This window comes from Pogona vitticeps, chromosome 2 (genome assembly GCF_051106095.1).
Source record: "Pogona vitticeps strain Pit_001003342236 chromosome 2, PviZW2.1, whole genome shotgun sequence".
Taxonomy (NCBI): Eukaryota; Metazoa; Chordata; class Lepidosauria; order Squamata; family Agamidae; genus Pogona; species Pogona vitticeps.
The window spans coordinates 223,503,308-223,523,186 of NC_135784.1; the positions used below are offsets into that span (position 1 = coordinate 223,503,308).

At 41.3% G+C, this 19,879-nt stretch overlaps 1 protein-coding gene and 1 long non-coding RNA gene across 5 annotated transcripts in view; both read left to right on the forward strand.

Annotated features, from left to right (window-relative positions):
* The window catches only part of ZDHHC21 (zDHHC palmitoyltransferase 21), a 71,891-nt gene that overhangs the window by 23,536 nt on the left and 28,476 nt on the right, over window positions 1-19,879 (forward strand). For all 4 annotated transcript variants that reach the window (XM_020782966.3, XM_078384962.1, XM_078384963.1 and 1 more), the window contains exon 5: window positions 3,777-3,915. In XM_020782966.3, coding sequence (XP_020638625.1) covers window positions 3,777-3,915 — 139 coding nt within the window. The remainder of the gene's footprint in view (window positions 1-3,776; window positions 3,916-19,879) is intronic.
* LOC144586574 (uncharacterized) lies at window positions 9,123-9,395 on the forward strand. The gene is made up of 2 exons (XR_013541468.1): window positions 9,123-9,256; window positions 9,331-9,395. It is a non-coding gene; the product is annotated as an uncharacterized LOC144586574 (long non-coding RNA).

Consider the following 19,879-nt stretch of genomic DNA (forward strand, 5'->3'; position numbering starts at 1 on the left):
ACCATGACTCATTATGCTTTCCTAGCACTTACGTACTTCGTCTCAATGATATTGCTATAAAATCAGGAACCCCCAAAAAGTGATGTCCAGAGATGAGATGTAAATTTTTGTTTTGAAAATTAAAGGCTAAATTTTGGAAATGGAACATTAACCCTCATGTACAACATTTTAATTCCTCAGAAGCACATTTTGTTGCAGAATTCACATGGAAGGTAGGCATACAATGCTGTAGAAATGTAAATAAAGTTATTGTTGAAAATGTAAAAAAATTGAGGTTATAAACTATGGCCCTACATGTCAGCCACTTGCCATGTTCAGTTTAAAACCTTAGCAAGCAAACAAAAAACATCTGGGACAAAAAGTTGTATCAACACATTTGTTGCTTTTTACCATTGCAGTACTTTTTGGCATTCTCACTGAGTATAAGAAACAAGAGATATACATAAAACTTTCTCATTAACTGTTAACTCAGAGAAAACTGGAATCTTGACTGCATCATAAAATAATCCAGAGGAATTAACTGAGTAGCAGTTTTTATGGTGCATGCGAATTAATGCTAGACTACAGAACTGAATAACATCAATATTGTATTTCTAAGATGTATGAAAAAAATTAACCATATAATTGTATAAAGAAGCCAAAATCTTCCTTAAGGTTAGCAGCAGGAAGAGCAAAATATCTTGAGGTTTTTTTGTACTGTATTTCTAAATTATCTTCAAATATTCATATAGCTATGTTAATGTTTACATTTGTTTCTATTTGTTAGATTTGTAGAGGATTACAATCTAAATTGGAAAAATCATTTAATTATAGAAGAGAGGAGTGTAGTTTTTCATAAAAGTAAAGTTGCATGGATTGTGCATAACTTGTGTGCTCTTCATGCTTAGGAAAAAAAAAATTGAATGTAACCATTTATTGTAGGTGGGGAATTTTTTTCCCTTTATCTCTATCAATGTTTCCTCTGTGGTACATGCAGCTGAGCTGGTGTTTTCATCCATTTGCTTCTGGTCACTACTGGAATCCTGCATGCTGGGGGAGGGGAGCCTCCAGGCAGCATTATGGAAAATTAGAGGGAGTGTTGATCTATATTGTGATTTGATTTGTTTAAGTCTAGTCAGAGATGTGGTGGCGCTGCGGAATCCTCTGTGCTGCAAGGTCAGAAGACCAGCAGTTGTAAGATTGAATCCACATGATGGAGTGAGCTCCCGTCGCTTGTCCCAGTTCCTGCCAACCTAGTGGTTTGAAAGCATGTAAAAATGCGAGTAGATAAATAGGTACCACCTCGATGGGAAAGTAATGGCATTCTGTGTCTAGTCGCGTTGGTCACGTGACCACAGAAACTGTATTTGGACAAACACTGGCTCTATGGCTTGGGGACGGGGATGAGCACTGCGCCCTAGAGTCGGACATGACTGGACTAAATGTCAAGGGGAATCTTTACCTTAGTCAGGGTGGATTTGATTTAAATTGATTTACAGTGGACCCTCGACTTACAGACGGCTCGACTTACAGACTTTTCGAGTTACAGACTTCTCTGGCTGCAAAATTTAGATTCGACTTGCAGCCAGAGAATCGACTTACAGACCAGAAAAAAACCAAAATGGAACAAAAATAGAATAAAAACTGCTAGTTATGGGATTAATCGGTTTTCAATGCATTGTAGGTCAATGGAGATTCGACCTACAGACTTTTCGACTTGCAGCCACAGTTCCAATACGGATTAATTCCGTAAGTAGAGGGTCCACTGTATATCATAATTTAAATTTTTAAAAATGGATTTTTTGACAATTTAAATTAAAAAAGCAGTTTTTTATTTAAATCATGATTTAGATCAATTTGATTTTTTTAAAAAATCATTCATTTTTATCCACCCTGGATCTAGTAGCATGGTTGAAAGTGCTGGCATGTTTTCTTTATTTTGAAAGGAAATCAGTCAGGATTTCAAAACATGATTTGAATGAAGCTACTCGAAGGTCTTGGCTTGCCTGAAATCTCATAACCATAGCTCATTTCAGATGAAATTGAAGATTGCAGATATTGGGGCCTTCCAAGTTTAGGTGCTATACTTAGTGAAAGAATAAGAGATGGTGATATGCGAGTGACACGGTGGTCTACATATCTTGGTTCACTAAGCTGAAGTGCTGAATTAGCTTACATGTAGATTCTGTTTGCAAGAGATAAATGTGATTTCATATAGAAGCAACTGCCCTCCTGTTTTTGTCATGATGATGCTAGACACAGAGCAGTAGAATGTGATTTTCTCAAGTTTCCCACACACTTTCTGTGAAATGCCAAGTTGGCTAGTAAAACTCAACAACTAGAGACCTGTGATGGAGGCACGTGAGGAAGCAGGAGTGCAGAACTCATGCTGGGTTTTTAATTTTAGGTCCCAAACTATGTGCCAAATCCATATTCAGCTCTTGAGCTCAGTTCTTAATGCAATAGCCAAAGCCATACTAATTACCAAAACAACAATCCAGACTGGTCTCGGCCACATAGTGTTACCTGACGGATTTGTGTTCTTTATATCCTGGGGAGGGGGACCAGGAGAGGAGAGAAACCCCATCCGGACTACTGACAAGGAGACTGTACATCAAATCTTTAGGTCAGACAGTACAGTGGGGCCCCGCTAGACGATTACCCTGCAAAACGGGTAATCCACAGGACGATGACTTTTTGCAATCGCTATAGCGATTTGTAAAACGGTTTTCCTATGGGGGATTTCGCTGGACGATGATTTGGTCCGTGCTTCACAGACTGTTTTTTGCAAGACGACTATTTTTACAGCTGATCGGTGCTTCTGTTTTTCGCAATACAGCGATTTTACAGCTGATTGGTGCTTCACAAAATGGCTTCCCTATGGGTGATTTTTGCTGGACAACAACAGTTTTCCCCATTGGAATGCATTAAATGGATTTCAGTGCATTCCAATGTGGAAACCCTTTTAGCAAGATGATGTTTTCACAAAACAGCGATTTCAATGGAATGAATTAACATAGTCTTGCAGGGCATCACTGTATTCATGTAATGTTTATTGCTTTAATTCATTTAAAACATAAGACAAAGGTATCAAGAGGCCCCTTTCACACTTCAAATGCACACCATACTCACACACACAACCAGACTCTTCCCTGATAAATGATCAGTCCTTTGGTAAGAGCGATGGGAGCAATGTTGCAGCGCTATTCAAAGCCCACAGTCTCCTCCTGGGTCATCCTTCTTGTAGACATCTTTCTTGTGGGCTGTGTCTATGGGCTGAACCAGGGTGGGCATAAGCAAGCAGGGGGCAGACCCCGATTTCCTGGGTACCAGTCTGTTGTTGCCATGCATGAATGCTTTTTGCATGTATACAGTTTGCTTCTTTTACCACAGACCTGCTTCCAGCCAGCGTGCTTCCCCTTCCTTGTCTGGACAAATAAGTCCAATTTAGAACTTCTGTCCACATATGCAGTTTCTTGCTGATATAGAAACTTCATCTCTTACAACTTTTTGTACATTTGTATCAGGCTTACCATCCCATCTTCCCTTGCAAGTCTCCATCTTTGTAGGCATGGGGTGCTGGTCTTTTTGGAACCCACACACTCTGTCACTCATAACAATAGCTGCTAGAAGAATAAAGAGAATAATGATAAACATTTTTCTTTCTTACTTGATTCTCATGCCTAGTGTGAAATAGTATGTTTCAACTTATAGGTTGTTGGCTTGACTTGAAACCGTTTCACAGTTAAGGCACTGATACTTGATTGTCTGTGTTTACATTGTATTTTCCCCTGCAGGATTAATAACTGTGTTGGTGAAGATAACCACTGGCTGTTTTTGCAGTTATGTTTCTACACAGAGCTTCTCAGTTCTTACACACTGTTTCTTGATTTCTGCCACTGTTACTACTTTGAACCACTGAAGAAGGTTAATTGGGTAAGATCTTTTTATCTTTGAAAGAAGTAGATAAATGTTAATTCTGTGCAAATTTACTCTAATAATTAAAGCTTTTCTTTGTGTTTTATCTATTTTTGAGTGCTAATGTACAACTGTGAATCAGAGTGTTATTTTATAATGTATGAATCTTTCAGTGATTTGGTAAATAACTGATATAGTAATTAAAAGTTTTCATAAAAATGTTATGAAGTTGCTACAAAATCTATTAGAATTTTAAAGAAGGTGTTTAGATTATACAGAGATTATCCAGTTTAGGGTTGGCTACAATCCAAAGATCCATTTAATCACAAAACTGCAGTGAAGTAAAGAAATCATGAAAAATATACAAGTGTCCAAAAACAGTAAAAGAATTCAAAAAGCCAAGAAAATGAATAACAACAGTTCCAATCAGGTAATCCATCAGGAGAAACAAAATAGTCCAATTAGGTAAGAAAAAGTCCAAAGTCCCTCAATATCCTGTAAAAAGAAAAATCCTGTACAAAAGGGAAAATCCTGTAAAAGAAAATATCCCATTCTGGTAATCCAGTCATTGTAGGCATCCTTCAGTCTCGAAAGACTATGGTAGCGTGCTCTGTATGGAGGACTTGGAACAGCGTCTGGTGTGGCTGAGGAGGCAAATTCGAGAGTTACAATCTCTTCCACACTGAAGACAAATCCAATCTGTCCCCTGTCCAGCTCCCTGGTATTGCTTCCTTTGTGACTTCCTCTTTGCCTCGGCCTGCTGGACAAGGGTCTCTTCAAATTGGGAGAGGCTGTGACGCACTGCCTGCCTCCAGGCTGAACGATCAGATGTCAGAGTTTCCCATCTGTTGAGGTCTATTCCTAAGGCCTTCAGATCCCGCTTGCAGATATCCTTGTATCGCAGCTGTGGTCTCCCTCTGGGGCGATTTCCCTGCACTAATTCTCCATATAGGAGATCCTTTGGAATCCGACCATCAGCCATTCTCACAACATGCCCAAGCCAGCGTAGACGTCGCTGTTTCAGTAATGTATGCATGCTGAAAATTCCAGCTCGTTCTAGGACTATTCTATTTGGAACTCTGTCCTGCCAGGTGATACCAAAAATCCGTCGTAGGCAACGCATATGGAAGGTGTTCAGCTTCCTCTCCTGCCGGGCACAAAGTGTCCAGGACTCACTGCAGTACAGGAGTGTGCTCAGGACACAGGCTCTATAGACCTGGATCTTGGTATGTGTTGTCAGTTTCTTATTGAGCCATACTCTCTTTGTGAGTCTAGAGAACATGGTAGCTGCTTTCCCAATGCGTTTATCCAGCTCGACATCTAGAGAGAGGGTGTCAGAGATGGTTGAGCCAAGGTACACAAAGTCATGAACAACCTCCAATTCTTGTGTGGAGATGGTAATAGAGGGAGGTGAGTCCACGCCCTGGCCCATGACTTGTGTTTTCTTCAGGCTGATTGTTAGTCCAAAGTCTTGGCAGGCCTTGCTGAAACGATTCATGAGTTGTTGGAGGTCTTCAGCAGAGTGGGCAACAATGGCTGCATCGTCTGCAAAGAGGAAGTCCCGCATGCATTTCAGTTGGACTTTGGTCTTCGCTCTCAATCTAGAGAGATTAAAGAGCTTTCCATCTGATCTGGTCCGGAGATAGACACCTTCTGTTGCAGTTCCAAAGGCATGCTTCAGCATGACAGCAAAAAAGATCCCAAAAAGTGTTGGTGCGAGGACACAACCCTGTTTCACTCCGCTTCGGATGTCAAAGGGATCTGATGTTGAGCCGTCAAAAACGACAGTGCCTTTCATTCCATCATGGAAGGACCTGATGATGTTAAGGAGACGAGGTGGACATCCAATCTTGGGAAGTATTTTGAAAAGGCCATCCCTGCTAACCAAGTCAAATGCTTTTGTAAGGTCTATGAAGGCCACTAAGAGTGGCTGTTGTTGTTCCCTGCATTTCTCCTGCAACTGTCGGAGGGAGAATACCATGTCAGTGGTGGATCTATTAGCTCGAAATCCACACTGTGATTCCGGATAGACTCTGTCTGCAAGCACCTGGAGCCTCTTCAGCACAACACGGGCAAGCAGCTTCCCTACAACGCTAAGAAGAGAGATACCACGGTAGTTATTGCAGTCACCCCTGTCACCTTTGTTCTTGTACAATGTGACAATGTTTGCATCCTTCATGTCCTGTGGTACTCCACCTTCCCTCCAGCAGAGACAAAAGATTTCATACAGTTCGGTGATGATGATCTCCTTACCGCATTTCAGCACTTCAACAGGGATGTTGTCCCTTCCAGGTGCCTTGCCGGAGGTGAGGGAATCCAAGGCCACATTTATTTCTGCTAGGGTTGGTTCGCTGTCCAGCTCTTCCAAGACAGGCAGGCACTCAATGTTATCTAATGCTTCTTCGGTTACTACATTCTTTCTGGAATATAGCTCGGAGTAGTGCTGCACCCAGTGTTCCATCTGCTGTGCTCGGTCCTGGATGATCACACCTGTGGCAGACTTCAAGGGAGCAGATTTCTTCTGTAATGGACCTAAGGCCTGCTTGATACCATTATACATTCCTTTGATGTTACCTGTGTCCGCTGCTGTCTGTATCTGAGAGCAGAGCTGAAGCCAATAGTCATTGGAACATCTCCTGGCAGCCTGTTGGACTTGGCTATGAGCGGCTCGAAGAGCTTGCAAGTTGTACTCGCTAGGACAGGTTTTGTATGCTGCTAGAGCTCTTCTCTTAGCCTCAATGGCTGCCATTAACTCCTCCGAATGGGCTTCGAACCAGTCAGCCATCTTTCTGGTCTTCTTGCCAAAGGTGGACAAGGCGGTGTTGTAGACAGTGTTCTTGAAGTGTTCCCATCGTTCAGGTGCATTTACATTAGCTGGACCTGGAAGGGTTTCCTCGAGTGCTTGGGCAAATTCCTTCACTTTTCTTTGATCGCGAGTCTTGTTGATGTCAATACGTGGTCTTCCTTCCTTTTTCGTGTGATACAATTTCTTTGTTCACAGTTTTACTCTACTACACACCAGGGAGTGATCAGTATCGCAATCAGCACTCTGGTAGCTGCGTGTGATCGTAACACTAGGAAGGCTAGAACGTCTAGTGAGGATCAAATCGAGCTGATGCCAATGCTTGGATCTTGGATGTCTCCAGGAAACTCTGTGTTGCAGCTTCGTATTAAAGAATGTGTTGCTGACACAGAGACCATAATAACAGCAAAACTCCAGTAAGCGTTGGCCATTTTCGTTCATCTTTCCAATGCCAAAACGGCCTAGACAAGTGGGCCAAGAATTGTGATCAGCACCAACTCTAGCGTTAAAGTCTCCAAGAATGAACAGTGACTCTCTTTCAGGGACTTTTTTGATAGTAGCTGCCAGATCGTCGTAGAATTTGTCTTTCACTTCTGTAGTGGATGACAGTGTTGGTGCATATGCACTAATGAGGGTTACTGGTCCTGCTGATGAGTGGAGCTGCAGAGACAGGATTCTTTCACTCCCCACAGTGGGTGGAACAATGCATCTCAGAAGGGTGTTTCTGACTGCAAAGCCAACACCATACTCCCTGGTCTCATTCGATGGTTTTCCCTGCCAGAAGAATGAGAAGTTTTTTTCTTTGACAGATCCCGAGTCTGGAAGTCTTGTCTCTTGCAGGGCAACAATGTCCATCTGCAGTCTACTCAGTTCCATGTCAATGACAGCTGTCTTGCGCACATCGTCTATTTCTTGCAGGTCGTTAGGAAAGCCGTAGTCAGGAAAGCCAGGGGTCATTGTCCGTACATTCCAGGTGCCCAGCTTTAGGGCAGAAGTTTTCTTATGATTGTTGCATGGTGCACGGTTGTCGATCTGCTTGTCGGGATTCACCCTAAACCCCACGCACCCCGTGAGGTTAACAGACCGTGGCGAGGTAGCACCTTACTGGCTGGGGGCTGCCCAGCTTAAGGCGGGCGGTATCTACCTAGTGAGGTGCAATGACCTCTCCCACCGTCAGAAGTAGCCCCTGGCGTCTGCTCTACGCCAATTGAGCAGAGACTTATAACCGGTAACTGCTACTTCCCATGTTGTTTCGACGCTGTATGCGAAGCTGGAGTGTCCTCTCCAGAGCATGAAGCCTGGGTAAAATAATATGGAGGATAGGCTGTTACCCAAGCAGCAAATCCCCCCTCTCCATGTCGCTGAAATGGTCCAGTGGAAAGGCAAGAGCCAATACAACTGGTTCCAGCAACGTCGCAGGAGTTGGCAGAATGAAAGAAAATGCCTCCGGGACTCCGGCTCCAGATTTTGCCTCGAGGTTATCTCCTGAAGCCCTTTCCATAAGTGGATATAGCCACAAGGCAGTGGAGGTTTAAATTTGGAGTTTTCCTTCTCCTAGATGGGCTGCCTTCCAGGGCTTCCAGTCATATTGTCCTAAGAATAATCCACGAGTGTTCAAAGGATAATCCACAAGAGTTCTCAGTATAGTCCATGAGGGTGTCATGAGTGTTCCATGATTGTGTGAGAAATCCATGCATGTCTATGAGATAGTCCATGCGTGTCATAAGAGTAGGCCATGAGTGACCTAAGAGTAGGTCCTGAAAGACTTAATGGTAGGTCATGAAAAGACATTGTCCATAGGTAAAAGTTCCTTTTTCAAGAGTAACTGGCAAATCCTTATCTGCTCCTTCCCACGATGTCATCCAATCACAGTCCGTCGTTAGGCAAACAGTCCTGCTGTACCACCTGACCTTCCTTCTCATGGCTAACAGATGTTGTTTGGGTTTCTGTGGTTTTGCACCGAGCCACAACAAAACCCATCTATCTTATCACACCATTTCTTCTCATGCCTTCAGAAAAGCATTCTCCCAGCTCTCACTAGCAAACACCCTGTCAGCATAGCAAAGATCATTTATGCAGAGAAACAAGATGGAACCTCTCTTGCATTTTTCATTCCCACATAAACCATATTCAGTACAAAATCTTAACCACATATCCCATCTCATCACAACACCTTAGCCCTTTCTTTGCAAGCCAGAATGCCTGACCCACACAATTCTTCTGCAAAACACAGACAGGCAGGATTCTGGAAGTCACACTTTACCCCTTTCTTTGCAAGCCAGCAATCTGACCCAGAGAATTCTTTAGCACAAAGACACAGGGGCAGGAGTGTGGAACTCACACCTTGCAGTGTGGAACTCACACCTTGACCCGGGCTTTGCAAGCAAGCCAGAATGTCTGACCCAGAGAACTCTTCAGCACAAAGACGCACAGGCAGGATTTTGTAACCTCACACCTTGGGCCAGGCTTTGCAAGCCAAAATACCTGACCCACAGAATTCTTCAGCACAAAGACACACAACTCTTTTCCAACCAACCAAAGAGCAAAATTAAAAAGGCAGAAAAACGGAAAGCATTCATTTTGGAGTCTCAGACCACGTTTCCTCAAATCCACACAGCACAATTAAAAAGGCAGAAAACGGAAAGCATTCATTTAGGAGTCTCAGACCACGTTTCCCCAGATCCAAAGAGCACAATTTAAAAGGCAGAAAAACGGAAAGCAATCATTTTGGAGTCTCAGACCACGTTTCCCCAGATCCAAAGAGCAAAATTAAAAAGGCAGAAAAACGGAAAGCATTCATTTTGGAGTCTCAGACCATGTTTCCCCAGATCCAAAGAGCACAATTAAAAAGGCAGAAAAACGGAAAGCATTCATTTTGGAGTCTAACACCACATTTCCCCAAATCCAAAGAGCAGAATTAAAAAGGCAGAGAAACTGAAAGACCTATCAGAGCACAGAACCCCCCCCCCACCTAGCCCTAACCACCCCCACCAAGCTGCAAAAAACCCATTACAATACAGCAGAATAGTACAGTACAGTACTCACCCAGAACAGGCAGCCTCTCTGCTTTAAAAAAAAAAAAACAGTCAAAAATGAAAAAATCAAAAATGAAAAAATCAAAAATCAAAACAAAAATCCAAAAAAATATACAGCCCGGTACTGGTAAGGCAGTATTGTACCAGCCAATACCAGTCAGTACTGTACCAGGCAGACTCGCTGAATACAGCACTGTAACCGCTGGGACGAGCGAGGAAGCAGGCTACAGAACTGTTCTCTCTTCCCTGGCCAATGGACGAATGAAAGCAGTTCAAATCTGCCGCTTTCCCCGCCTCTCCCACCTTTTTTTTGCCCTTATTTGGTCCTAGGCACCGTTCTGTCTTCCCTGGCCAATGGACGAACAACAGCAAAGTTTGAATTTCCCGCTTTCCCCACCTCTCCTGCTTTTCCCCCCCACTTTTCGGTTCGTACGTCGATTCTCCGTTCGCAAGTCGAAATGGATTTTTGCGGACGGAGAAGTACGTAACTCGAAAAGTTCGTAACTAGAAATGTTCACAAGTCGAGACCCCACTATCAGTATTGGTGACATAGGTATGATTAGGGTCTTTAAATCTTAATTGCATACGTCATGGAACCCAGTTCATCTGCTTAAAAATAGACACATGAGCTTGTGTGCGGATGCACACACGTACGCATGTGCATGCACACACACTGTATATAATGTATATAAGGTGTATGTATATAATGTGCTAGTCTGTAACAGTGTATGTAATGTCCCCACCAGAATATCTATTTAAATGTCAAAATATCAATGGTGAAACAATCTATCATTCCGGCAAGGTGGGGACATAAATGTTATGCAACAACTAGTAATAGCTAGCAGATTTCATCAACCCCACTGGATGTACAAACCTACCCCATTTGGCTTTTTTTATATTTTAAGCAAGGTGTGGTTAAAGAAAAAGCTATTTTTTCTGGTCACTAAATTGCTGTTTGGGTGGTGTATGCTGAGAGTGCAGAGAGTTTGTCTCTTGACCATGCCTGTTGTTATTACATGGAGTACACTATATAGTGACAGAGCATGATTTTGATAACTCTTCCTGAATTAAAAAATCTAATCTGTTTGCATATTTGTCACATGGGGAAAATGTTTAATGCATTATGCTCCATTATGTTAACTGTTAATTGTTGACACTAATGTTAGAAAATAGAGGACTGACAGAAAATATCATGGAATACTCTGGGTTAAACTGATTGTTCACCAGCACCACATTTTGTTATCTCCTTCAAAAGTGCACTTTGGGGAGTTTAAGTTGCCTTCCCCAACCTATCTCTTCCTACATATGTGCAAATCCAGCAATCCGCTTGATGGGAGTGGAAGAATTTGTAGTCCAAGACATTTGCGAAGTACTAGGTAGGGAAGGGTGTCCTTAAATCACAGTATCTAGTAATCTGTGCTATTAATGTGTGCTACTAATCTATTATATTTCCTCCCCTCTTAACCCTGACAATATGCTGACTCATCTTCCAAATTCTATGAATTTAGGACAGAATTAAATAAAACCTGAAAAATTCCTCTTAAGATGTGTCAAAAATGCCTAAATATTTCCTTCAAAAATAACTTAAAAATCCAGATAATATATTACTCACTACACACAAAAAATGACATTTGTGTTTGCTACATTTCTTTTGAAAAGTAAATTCCCAGTGCCCTTGTTACAAAGTAATTTGTGACAGGTACCTTTTATTTACTATATGTTTATATGTTGAGAAATAAGGTCTTCAGGAGGCATTGTGCATTTAACTGCAGAACACTTGTGATTGCGAACCACTGTAAGGTTGCCAATCATAGGAACTCTATAAACATATTCAGATGAATATGGTTTCAATACCTTCTGCGGACCTTTGTACAGTAATGCTGGATGCATGGGAAAATTCAAGTTTCGTGCATGCCTAGCACCCACTCAGCCCTAGAGATTTCTATGATAAATATAAAAAGAAAAATCTCTGCACAAAGTGACTCTACTCCACCTACTGAAATCATCTGTGTAAACCTAATTATATTCCTGCAGGTGTGCTGAAGTTCACAAACATTTTTAAGGGGTTAAGGAGAATGGTATTCCAATTTTAGCAGTTAGATGCTTCAGTTGAAATAAGTAGGAGCACCTTCCACTGTGGCAAAATCCCTGTCTAGGTATTCAATAAAAGGATTGACACTACTTTGTCAACAGAGGAAGCCAGCTAGCCATGCCCACCTCCATTTTCTCTGTATCCAGAGAATTAAATTTTTAGTAAATCTGAATAGCAGAAAAGCCTTCAAGCAGGCAGCATCTCCATACACAAGAAACCTGTTTTTCAGGGTTTCAGATTATATGGAAAGCCACTATACCTTGAATCTACTCTCCTATTGAGATTCAACCCTATGCATAATTCTATGAAGCAGGAGGGGTGGGACTAGACTGCTCTGTCTGCTCATGGGCCAAGATTAGTCCTCTTATTGAACATCTGAACAAGGCTAAAGTTTCCACTGGATAAAATTGAAAACCTTTTCTATAATTGTTGATCTAGTAAGCTCTTTGCTTTTTTGATTAATGATTACTCGTCCATGCTGTAGCTGGTTGAATAGCCTAGTGAGTTGATTACTTGGCTGCAGAGCCAGAGGTTGCGAGTTCAGTTCCCAGCTGTTCCTCCAAGGAAATAATTTTCTTTATATAATACTTACACATAAGGAATATTTTTCTTAGCTCTCTGTTGTTTCAATTTGGATAACTTGGTCAAAGTGTATTAAAAATATGGTTGATTACAGGTGTTCTGACTTAACTGTGACTTGTGTGAATGGAAGAGCACTGAAACTGTGTGTGCTGTGAAAAGTACAATTCTTATTATTTTGCTGAAGTACGACTATCCAGGCGTAGCCATTATGCCCAACTAGTTTTGCGTTTACAGAAGTGTTTTGTGTGGAACTATTTCAACTGGCTTTGGTAAAATGAAAGGATATTAAAACAAATTAATTGTTCTTAACATTGGATGTCATTTTATTTTTAGGAATAGTACACATTTCCCTTAAAATAGTGAATGTTTAGAAAAAGGCCTGCTAGAAGTATTAAGGGTCATGCTAGAGATAACTAGAAGTACAATGTTTTGCCCAATTGGTAAAGAACAAGAAGTAGTAATTGTGGAGTAGTTGTTTGTGCTGCTGCTATATCAAGGTGACAGCCGTATTTCTCAGGCTCATTGAAACAGCCTTCATCTGGATATTAGCTTAAAGTTTCAGTACAATCTCCTCATTTAATGACCGACTTGTTCAACAACTGTTTGGACTTCTGACCAGTTCTTCAGTGTGGGGAATCCCCTTTCTCACTCTTTGTCTCATTCTGCAGCCAAACCAACCAGGAACAATACCCGAGCTTCCCTTGCCCTTTGTGGCTCCTCAAGGCTCTCAAACCACAATGTGGAAGCTTTTATTTATTTATTTTTCACCAAGTCATAGAATCATCGTAGGGTTGGAAGGGACCTTGAAGGTCTTCTAGGCCAACCCCCTACCCAAGGCAGGAGACCTCATACCATCCTGGACAAATGGCTGGCCAATGTTTTCTTGAAAACCTCCAGCGATGGGGTACCCACAACATCAGGAGGCAAGCTGTTCCACTGCTTAATGATTCTCACCGTCAGGAAATCCTTCCTTATTTCCAGGTTGGATCTCCGTCTGACGAATTTCCTCCCATTGGTTCTTGTCCCATCTTCAGGCACAATAGAGAATAAATAAATCAATGCCCTCTTCCCTGTGGCAACTCTTCAGATCTTGGATGATGGCTATCATGTCTCTCCTCAGTCTTCTCTTTGTTAAGCTAAACATACCTAGTTCTTTTAGTCATTCTTCATAGGATTTAGCCTCCAGTCCCCTTATCATCTTTGTAGCTCTCCTCTGCACCCCTTCCAGGGCCTCAATGTCTTTTTTGTATTGTGATGACCAGAAATGGATACACCACTCCAAGCGCAGCCTCAGCAGCGCAGTATAGAGTGGCACTATCACTTCCTGTGATTTTGGTGCTTTCTGCCTTTTGATGCAACCTAGGACTGTGTTGGCTTTCTTGGCAGCTGCAGCACACTGCTGACTCATCCTTAGGCAGTGGTCCACCAGGACACCTAGATCCCTCTCACAGGTACTATTGTCAAGCCATGTACCACCTATCCTGTACCTGTGCATCTGGTCACCAGTCCCTTGATCATCCTTGTTGCCTTCTTCTGAACTTCTAGTTTGTCAGCATCCTTCTTAAAGTGTAGAGTCCAGAACTAAGCACAGTAATCATGATAAGGGCTAAACAGTGCCAAATAGAGGGGAACTAGTACTTCACAGAATTTGGAGACTATACTTTTGTTAATGCAGGCTACGATAGCATTGGCCTTTTTTTTTGCAGCCACTTCACAATGTTGGCTGATATTCAGCTTGTTATCTACAGTTCCAGTACCTTTTTGCTCATAGTTTTACTGCACCAATTATCCCCCATCTTGTAACTTTGTTTTTGTTTTTTACCCTCTAGGTGTAGAACTTCACATTTATTCCTGTTAAATTTATTTAGTTGTTTTCAGGCCAGTGCCCCAGCCTATCAAGATGTTTTTGAATTTTATTTCTCTCTTCCAGGGTATTGGCTATTCCACCCAATTTTGTGTCATCCACAGATTTTATAAACATTCCCTGCATCCACTCATTCAAGTTATTAATTAAATGTTTGAAGAACACTGGTCCAGGACTGAGCCTTGGGGTATCCCACTTCTTCCCTCCTCCAGGGTTGAGAAAGAGTGCACTCTGAGAATGATTCTGTAACTATGTCAAAGGTTTTGCTGAAGTCAAAATATATTGCATCTATATCATTTAGAGATTACCCGGTCAAAAATGAGGTGAGATTAGTCTTCACAAATGTGTGTTTGCTTCCATTTATTAATTCATTGTTTTCAAGGAGCTTGCAGAGTGACCACTTTATAATCTGCTCCAGAATTTACCCTGGGATTGATGTTAGGCTGACTGGTCTGTAGTTTCCAAGTTCCTCCTTTTTGCTATTTTTGAAGATATAGATAACTTTTTTTGTTGTTTAGTCGTCAAATCGTGTCTGACTCTTCGTGACCTCATGGACCAGAGCACACCAGGCCCTCCTGTCTTCCACTGCCTCCCGGAGTTGGGTCAAATTCATGTTGGTAGCTTCAGTGACACTGTCCAACCATCTCATCCTCTGTCATCCCCTTTTCCTCTTGCCCTCACACTTTCCCGACATTAGGGTCTTTTCCAGGAAGTCTTCTCTTCTCATGAGAAGGCCAAAGTATTGGAGCCTCAGCTTCAGGATCTGTCCTTCCAGTGAGCACTCAGGGTTGATTTCCTTGAGAATGGATGGGTTTGTTCTCTTTGCAGTCCAGGGGACTCTCAAGATTCTCCTCCAGCACCACAATTCAAAAGCATCAATTCTTTGGCAGTCAGCCTTCTTTATGATACAGCTGTCACTTCCACACATCGCTACTGGAAAAACCATAGCTTTGACTATAGGACCTTTGACGGCAAGGTGATGTCTCTGTTTTTTAAGATGTGGTCTAGGTTTGTCATCACTTTCCTCCCAAGAAGCAGGAGTCTTTTAATTTCGTGGCTGCTGTCACCATCTGCAGTGATCATGGAGACCAAGAAAATAAAATCTTTCACTGCCTCCATATCTTCCCCTTCTACAGTGGACCCTCGACTTACAGACGGCTCTACTTACAGACTTTTCGAGTTACAGACTTCTCTGGCCGCAGAATTTAGATTTGACTTGCAGCCGGAGAATAGACTTACAGACCAGAAAAAAACCAAAATGGAACAAAAATAGAATAAAATCTGCCAGTTATGGGATTAATCGGTTTTCAATGCATTGTAGGTCAATGGAGATTCTACCTACAGACTTTTCGACTTGCAGCCACTGTTCCAATACGGATTAATTCCGTAAGTAGAGGGTCCACTGTATTTGCCAGGAGGTGATGGGACCTGTGGCCATGATCTTAGTTTTTTTGATGTTGAGCTTCAGACCATATTTGCGCTCTCCTCTTTCACCATCATTAAGAGGTTCTTTAATTCCTCCTCACTTTCTGCCATGAGAGTGGTATCATCTGCATATCTGAGGTTGTTGATATTTCTTCCGGCAATCTTAATTCCTGTTTGGGATTCATCCAGCCCAGCCCTTTGCATGATGTATTCTGCATATAAGTTAAATAAGCAGGGAGACAAGATCCAGCCTTGTCGTACTCCTTTCCCAATTTTGAACCAATCAGTTGTTCTATATCCATTTCTAACTGTTGCTTCCTGTCCCACATCTAGATTTCTCAGGAGATCGATAAGTTGGTGAGGCAGTCCCATTTCTTTAAGAACTTGCCATAGTTTGTTGTGGTCGACACAGTCAAAGGCCTCTGTGTAGTCAATGAAGCAGAGGTAGATGTTTTTCTGTAACTCTCTGGCTTTCTCCATAATCCAGCACATGTTAGCAATTTTGTCTCTAGTTCCTCTGCCCCTTCGAAATCCAGCTTGTACTTCTGTCTGTCTTGGGTGTTCCTGCATGGCATAGCCCATAACTTCTCTGAATTACTCAAGCCCCTTCGCCACGGCAAAGTAGCAATCCATGAAGGTGATGGATAACGTTAGCCCTCCTTTAATCATCCGGTACTGCACCCATCCTCCATGATTTGAACAAAATAATAGACAGGGTTTCCTTAAAGATTCTTGGATGCAGTTCATCTGGCCCTGGAGATCTGAATTCATTCGAAGTAATTGTACTAAGGTACTCCTTGGCAATCTCAAGCTGCAATCTTGTCCTCTCCCTTTATACTTTATTTGCCTAGAGAGTCATAGACTGTCTGTTGGGTGATAACAACAAAGCCTTTTCTTCATTGTTTGTTATCATTTTTCCATCCTGACTAAGTAGATGAGCCACAGTTTCTTTTCTCTGTCTTTTGCTACTTATGTACCTGAAGAATGCTCTTTTTTTGGGTCACATTTAGTCTCTCTTGCTAACCTCAGCTCATTCTTGGCTTTTGCTTTCCTAATGCCATTCCTGCAATTCTTTGTTACTTCTCTGTACTCTTCCTTCCACTTCCTATATGTGTCCTTTTTTTATTTTCAGGTAATCTCCGAGATTTTTGTGGAGGCACATTGGTCCTTTTAGCAATCTTCCAACTTTTTTCTTGTTGGAATTTTTTGTAATTGTGTCTTTAAAATTTCCTTTTTAAGAAGCCCCCACCCACCTTGGATTTCTTTTTCTTTCTTTCTTCCTTTTGTTAGCATCTTGTGCCATGGGACTTTATTTATCATTTGTTCTGAGTTTATTAAAACTGGCTTTCCTAAAATCCAGCATCAACATGTGGCTATGCCGTGTTTTTAACTCAAGTAGAACCATGGTAACTTTCCCTCAGAGTTCCCCTTACTGCCACTTCTTCCACCAAGTCATCCCTATCGGTTAGAATAAAGTCAAGGATATCTTTTCCTCTACTTCAGGGGTCTCCAGACATCTGGCCCACCTTGCCTTTTTATCTGGGCCAAGCATAGGAAGAGGAGAGAAGGGGGACCCAAGCGATCCCCCACCCCTGCTGCCTTTTCAAAGACAGCGGAGGTGGGGGTTGCTTCTGTCAGGCTTTGCTCCTCTTCCTATGCCTGAGCGGGGATAGGAAGAGGAACGAAGCCTGATCTAAGCAATCCTCCACCCCCGCTGTCTTTGCAAAGGCAGCAGGGGTGAGGGATTGGTTAGGTTCCCCTTCTCAAATGTTTGGATATCCCTGCTTTAGTTTCTTCCTCCACTTTTTTTAGGAAAAGAATATCAGGTCAACCAGGAATTTCTTGGAAAAACCATAACTGGCAGACATTACCGCCCAATAGATATCAAGATAACTGAAATATTCCATTACTAGTACTACTACATCATGCTTGTTTGAAATTCTTGCAATTAGTTTTTCAAAAGTTTTATCTGTATCTTCTTCTTGATTAAGTGGTTTGTAGTTGACTCTAGCTACCACATACCTTTTTAAAAATCCAATTATAATGCAATGCAATACACTACACTACAATACATCACAATACAGCACAATACAAAACAATATAATACAATGTTGGTTTATAAAAAGAACCCGTTACATTTTTCAGGACAGATTAAAATTGTATGAACCTTTAACATACCTATAATGTACAAAAATATAATTTAAAAGACTACATTTACATTAAAACTACATTTAAAAAATAATCCACTCCATGTTCTTTGGCCTGTGTCATCAGTATGGCTTTCAGTACATTGTTACAGTTATTTTTACGAGCTAAGAAATAAGAATTAGCTTAAAATGGGTAATTATGTGATTTACAGGAATGAGCAGCTGCATATGGAAGCTAAGTACTGAAAAGTATCCTCTGCATAAAACAAAATGTATTTTATTATTTGTTTAGGAGGTGGTAGATACAATAGTGTTTTTTTTTTTGTCCACTAGGAGGAGTAGTATTACTGCAAGAGCTTGCTACCAAGAAACTGTAGGGATATGAAGACTGTTGATTTTGTACATTGGCGACTATCAGAAACCAGTACCTATTTTATATCTGGCTCCATAATTATGTAGAAGAAATTTTGAACTTTCTGGAAAGTATGAAATCCCTCACATTTATGGAGACACCCTATGGCCAGAATGTTGTATCTGTCTCTACAGATTTTGTCTTTTGTTAAGTTTACCTGGAATATTAAAAATGAAATATGAACATATGAACCTGCCTTGTAAAGAGTTAGACTGCTGGCTATTGTATGATTTCACTATTGTATGATTTGACATCTGATTTTCACAGTTGGATCAAAAGAATGGGTTTGCAGTTTCAGGCAACTGATTTGGAGTGACATAAAAGGGCATCAGATTTACAATTATATGTGTTTACTGTATTTCTGCTCGGCATTGGGACTTTCTGTTTCAGATGTCAAAGTAGCGTGAAAAGGTTCATACTGCATGAAACTAAAGGCCCATTTACGCCTGCAGTGGCTAATGAGAAGCCCAGAAGCAGGGCGTGACTGCGGTGATATCTTCCTGTTCATATTGTCTATGGGTATTTAGATGTTCTAATACTGGAGATAATTTGCAACTAGCTAATATGCACTGATAGACTTATTTGACATAAATTTGTCCAGTGTTCTTCTAATGTTGTCCAAGTTGCTTTTGCTACTTCTAGTGGTGGTTTATTTTCCCAGTTTTAACTATGTGGTGTGTGAAAATCATTTGGCTTCAGTGGATGACCCTGAATTCTCCTTTTATGAGAGAAGAAGAAAATTTCAGTGTACCATGCATATTTTTATGGACTTCAGTAATGTCTCCTCCTACATAAGTTCCATAAGTGAATTTCTCATCTTACTCCAAGGATGCTGAGGAGTCATTGGTGAGGAGCTTTGTCACAAGGTTTTTGGAAGTCCAAATAAATAAATTCTATTATTTATTATTATTATTTATTTAATTTATATCCCGCCTATCTAGTCGTGGTGGACTACTCTAGGCGGCCAACAACAGAGATAAAATACAATAACAGAGTTGATTGACTGACCATGAATACTATGCCCCATTTCCTTCTCTTCCTCAAATCGCAAAATATTTTGGGCTGGCCCTGCAATGGAGAGGTCTTTCCTAGTATCTGAAAGCTTTGTTCCTTTGAGATGTGCTGTATTGGTGCCCAGGCTGTGCAGCTTTAAAGTAGCAAAGGCAAGTTGTGCTTGTTTCTGTGCCTTTCTACAATTATCAGGACAACTGAGTGTGAAATTCATTTAATCTTTCTGGTAATATATAGCGGATGCATCAATCTCTTGAGTTTAAAAATGCTGAAAAATATATAGTCTTAGTTTGAAGGAGGAAAATGTAATCTTTAACTGAACCTTCATGCATCAGAACAGGAGTCCAACTACATGATGTTTTGTGGCAGAAGTCACACAGGATTAGAGCAATACGAGCATTTTGTGAAATCACCTTAAAAGATATAAACTAGGACTGTGCACCAGCACCAAAATTTGCATTTGGAGTTTGGATTTGGAATGGGTTTATGTCTACAAAAATGCATAATCAACAGCAGAATACAGAAACAAGATAAAACAGACTATATAAACTCTATTTTCCTGCTCTGACTGAAGTTATTCCTGCAGCTCCTCTCTCCCTATCAACATGATA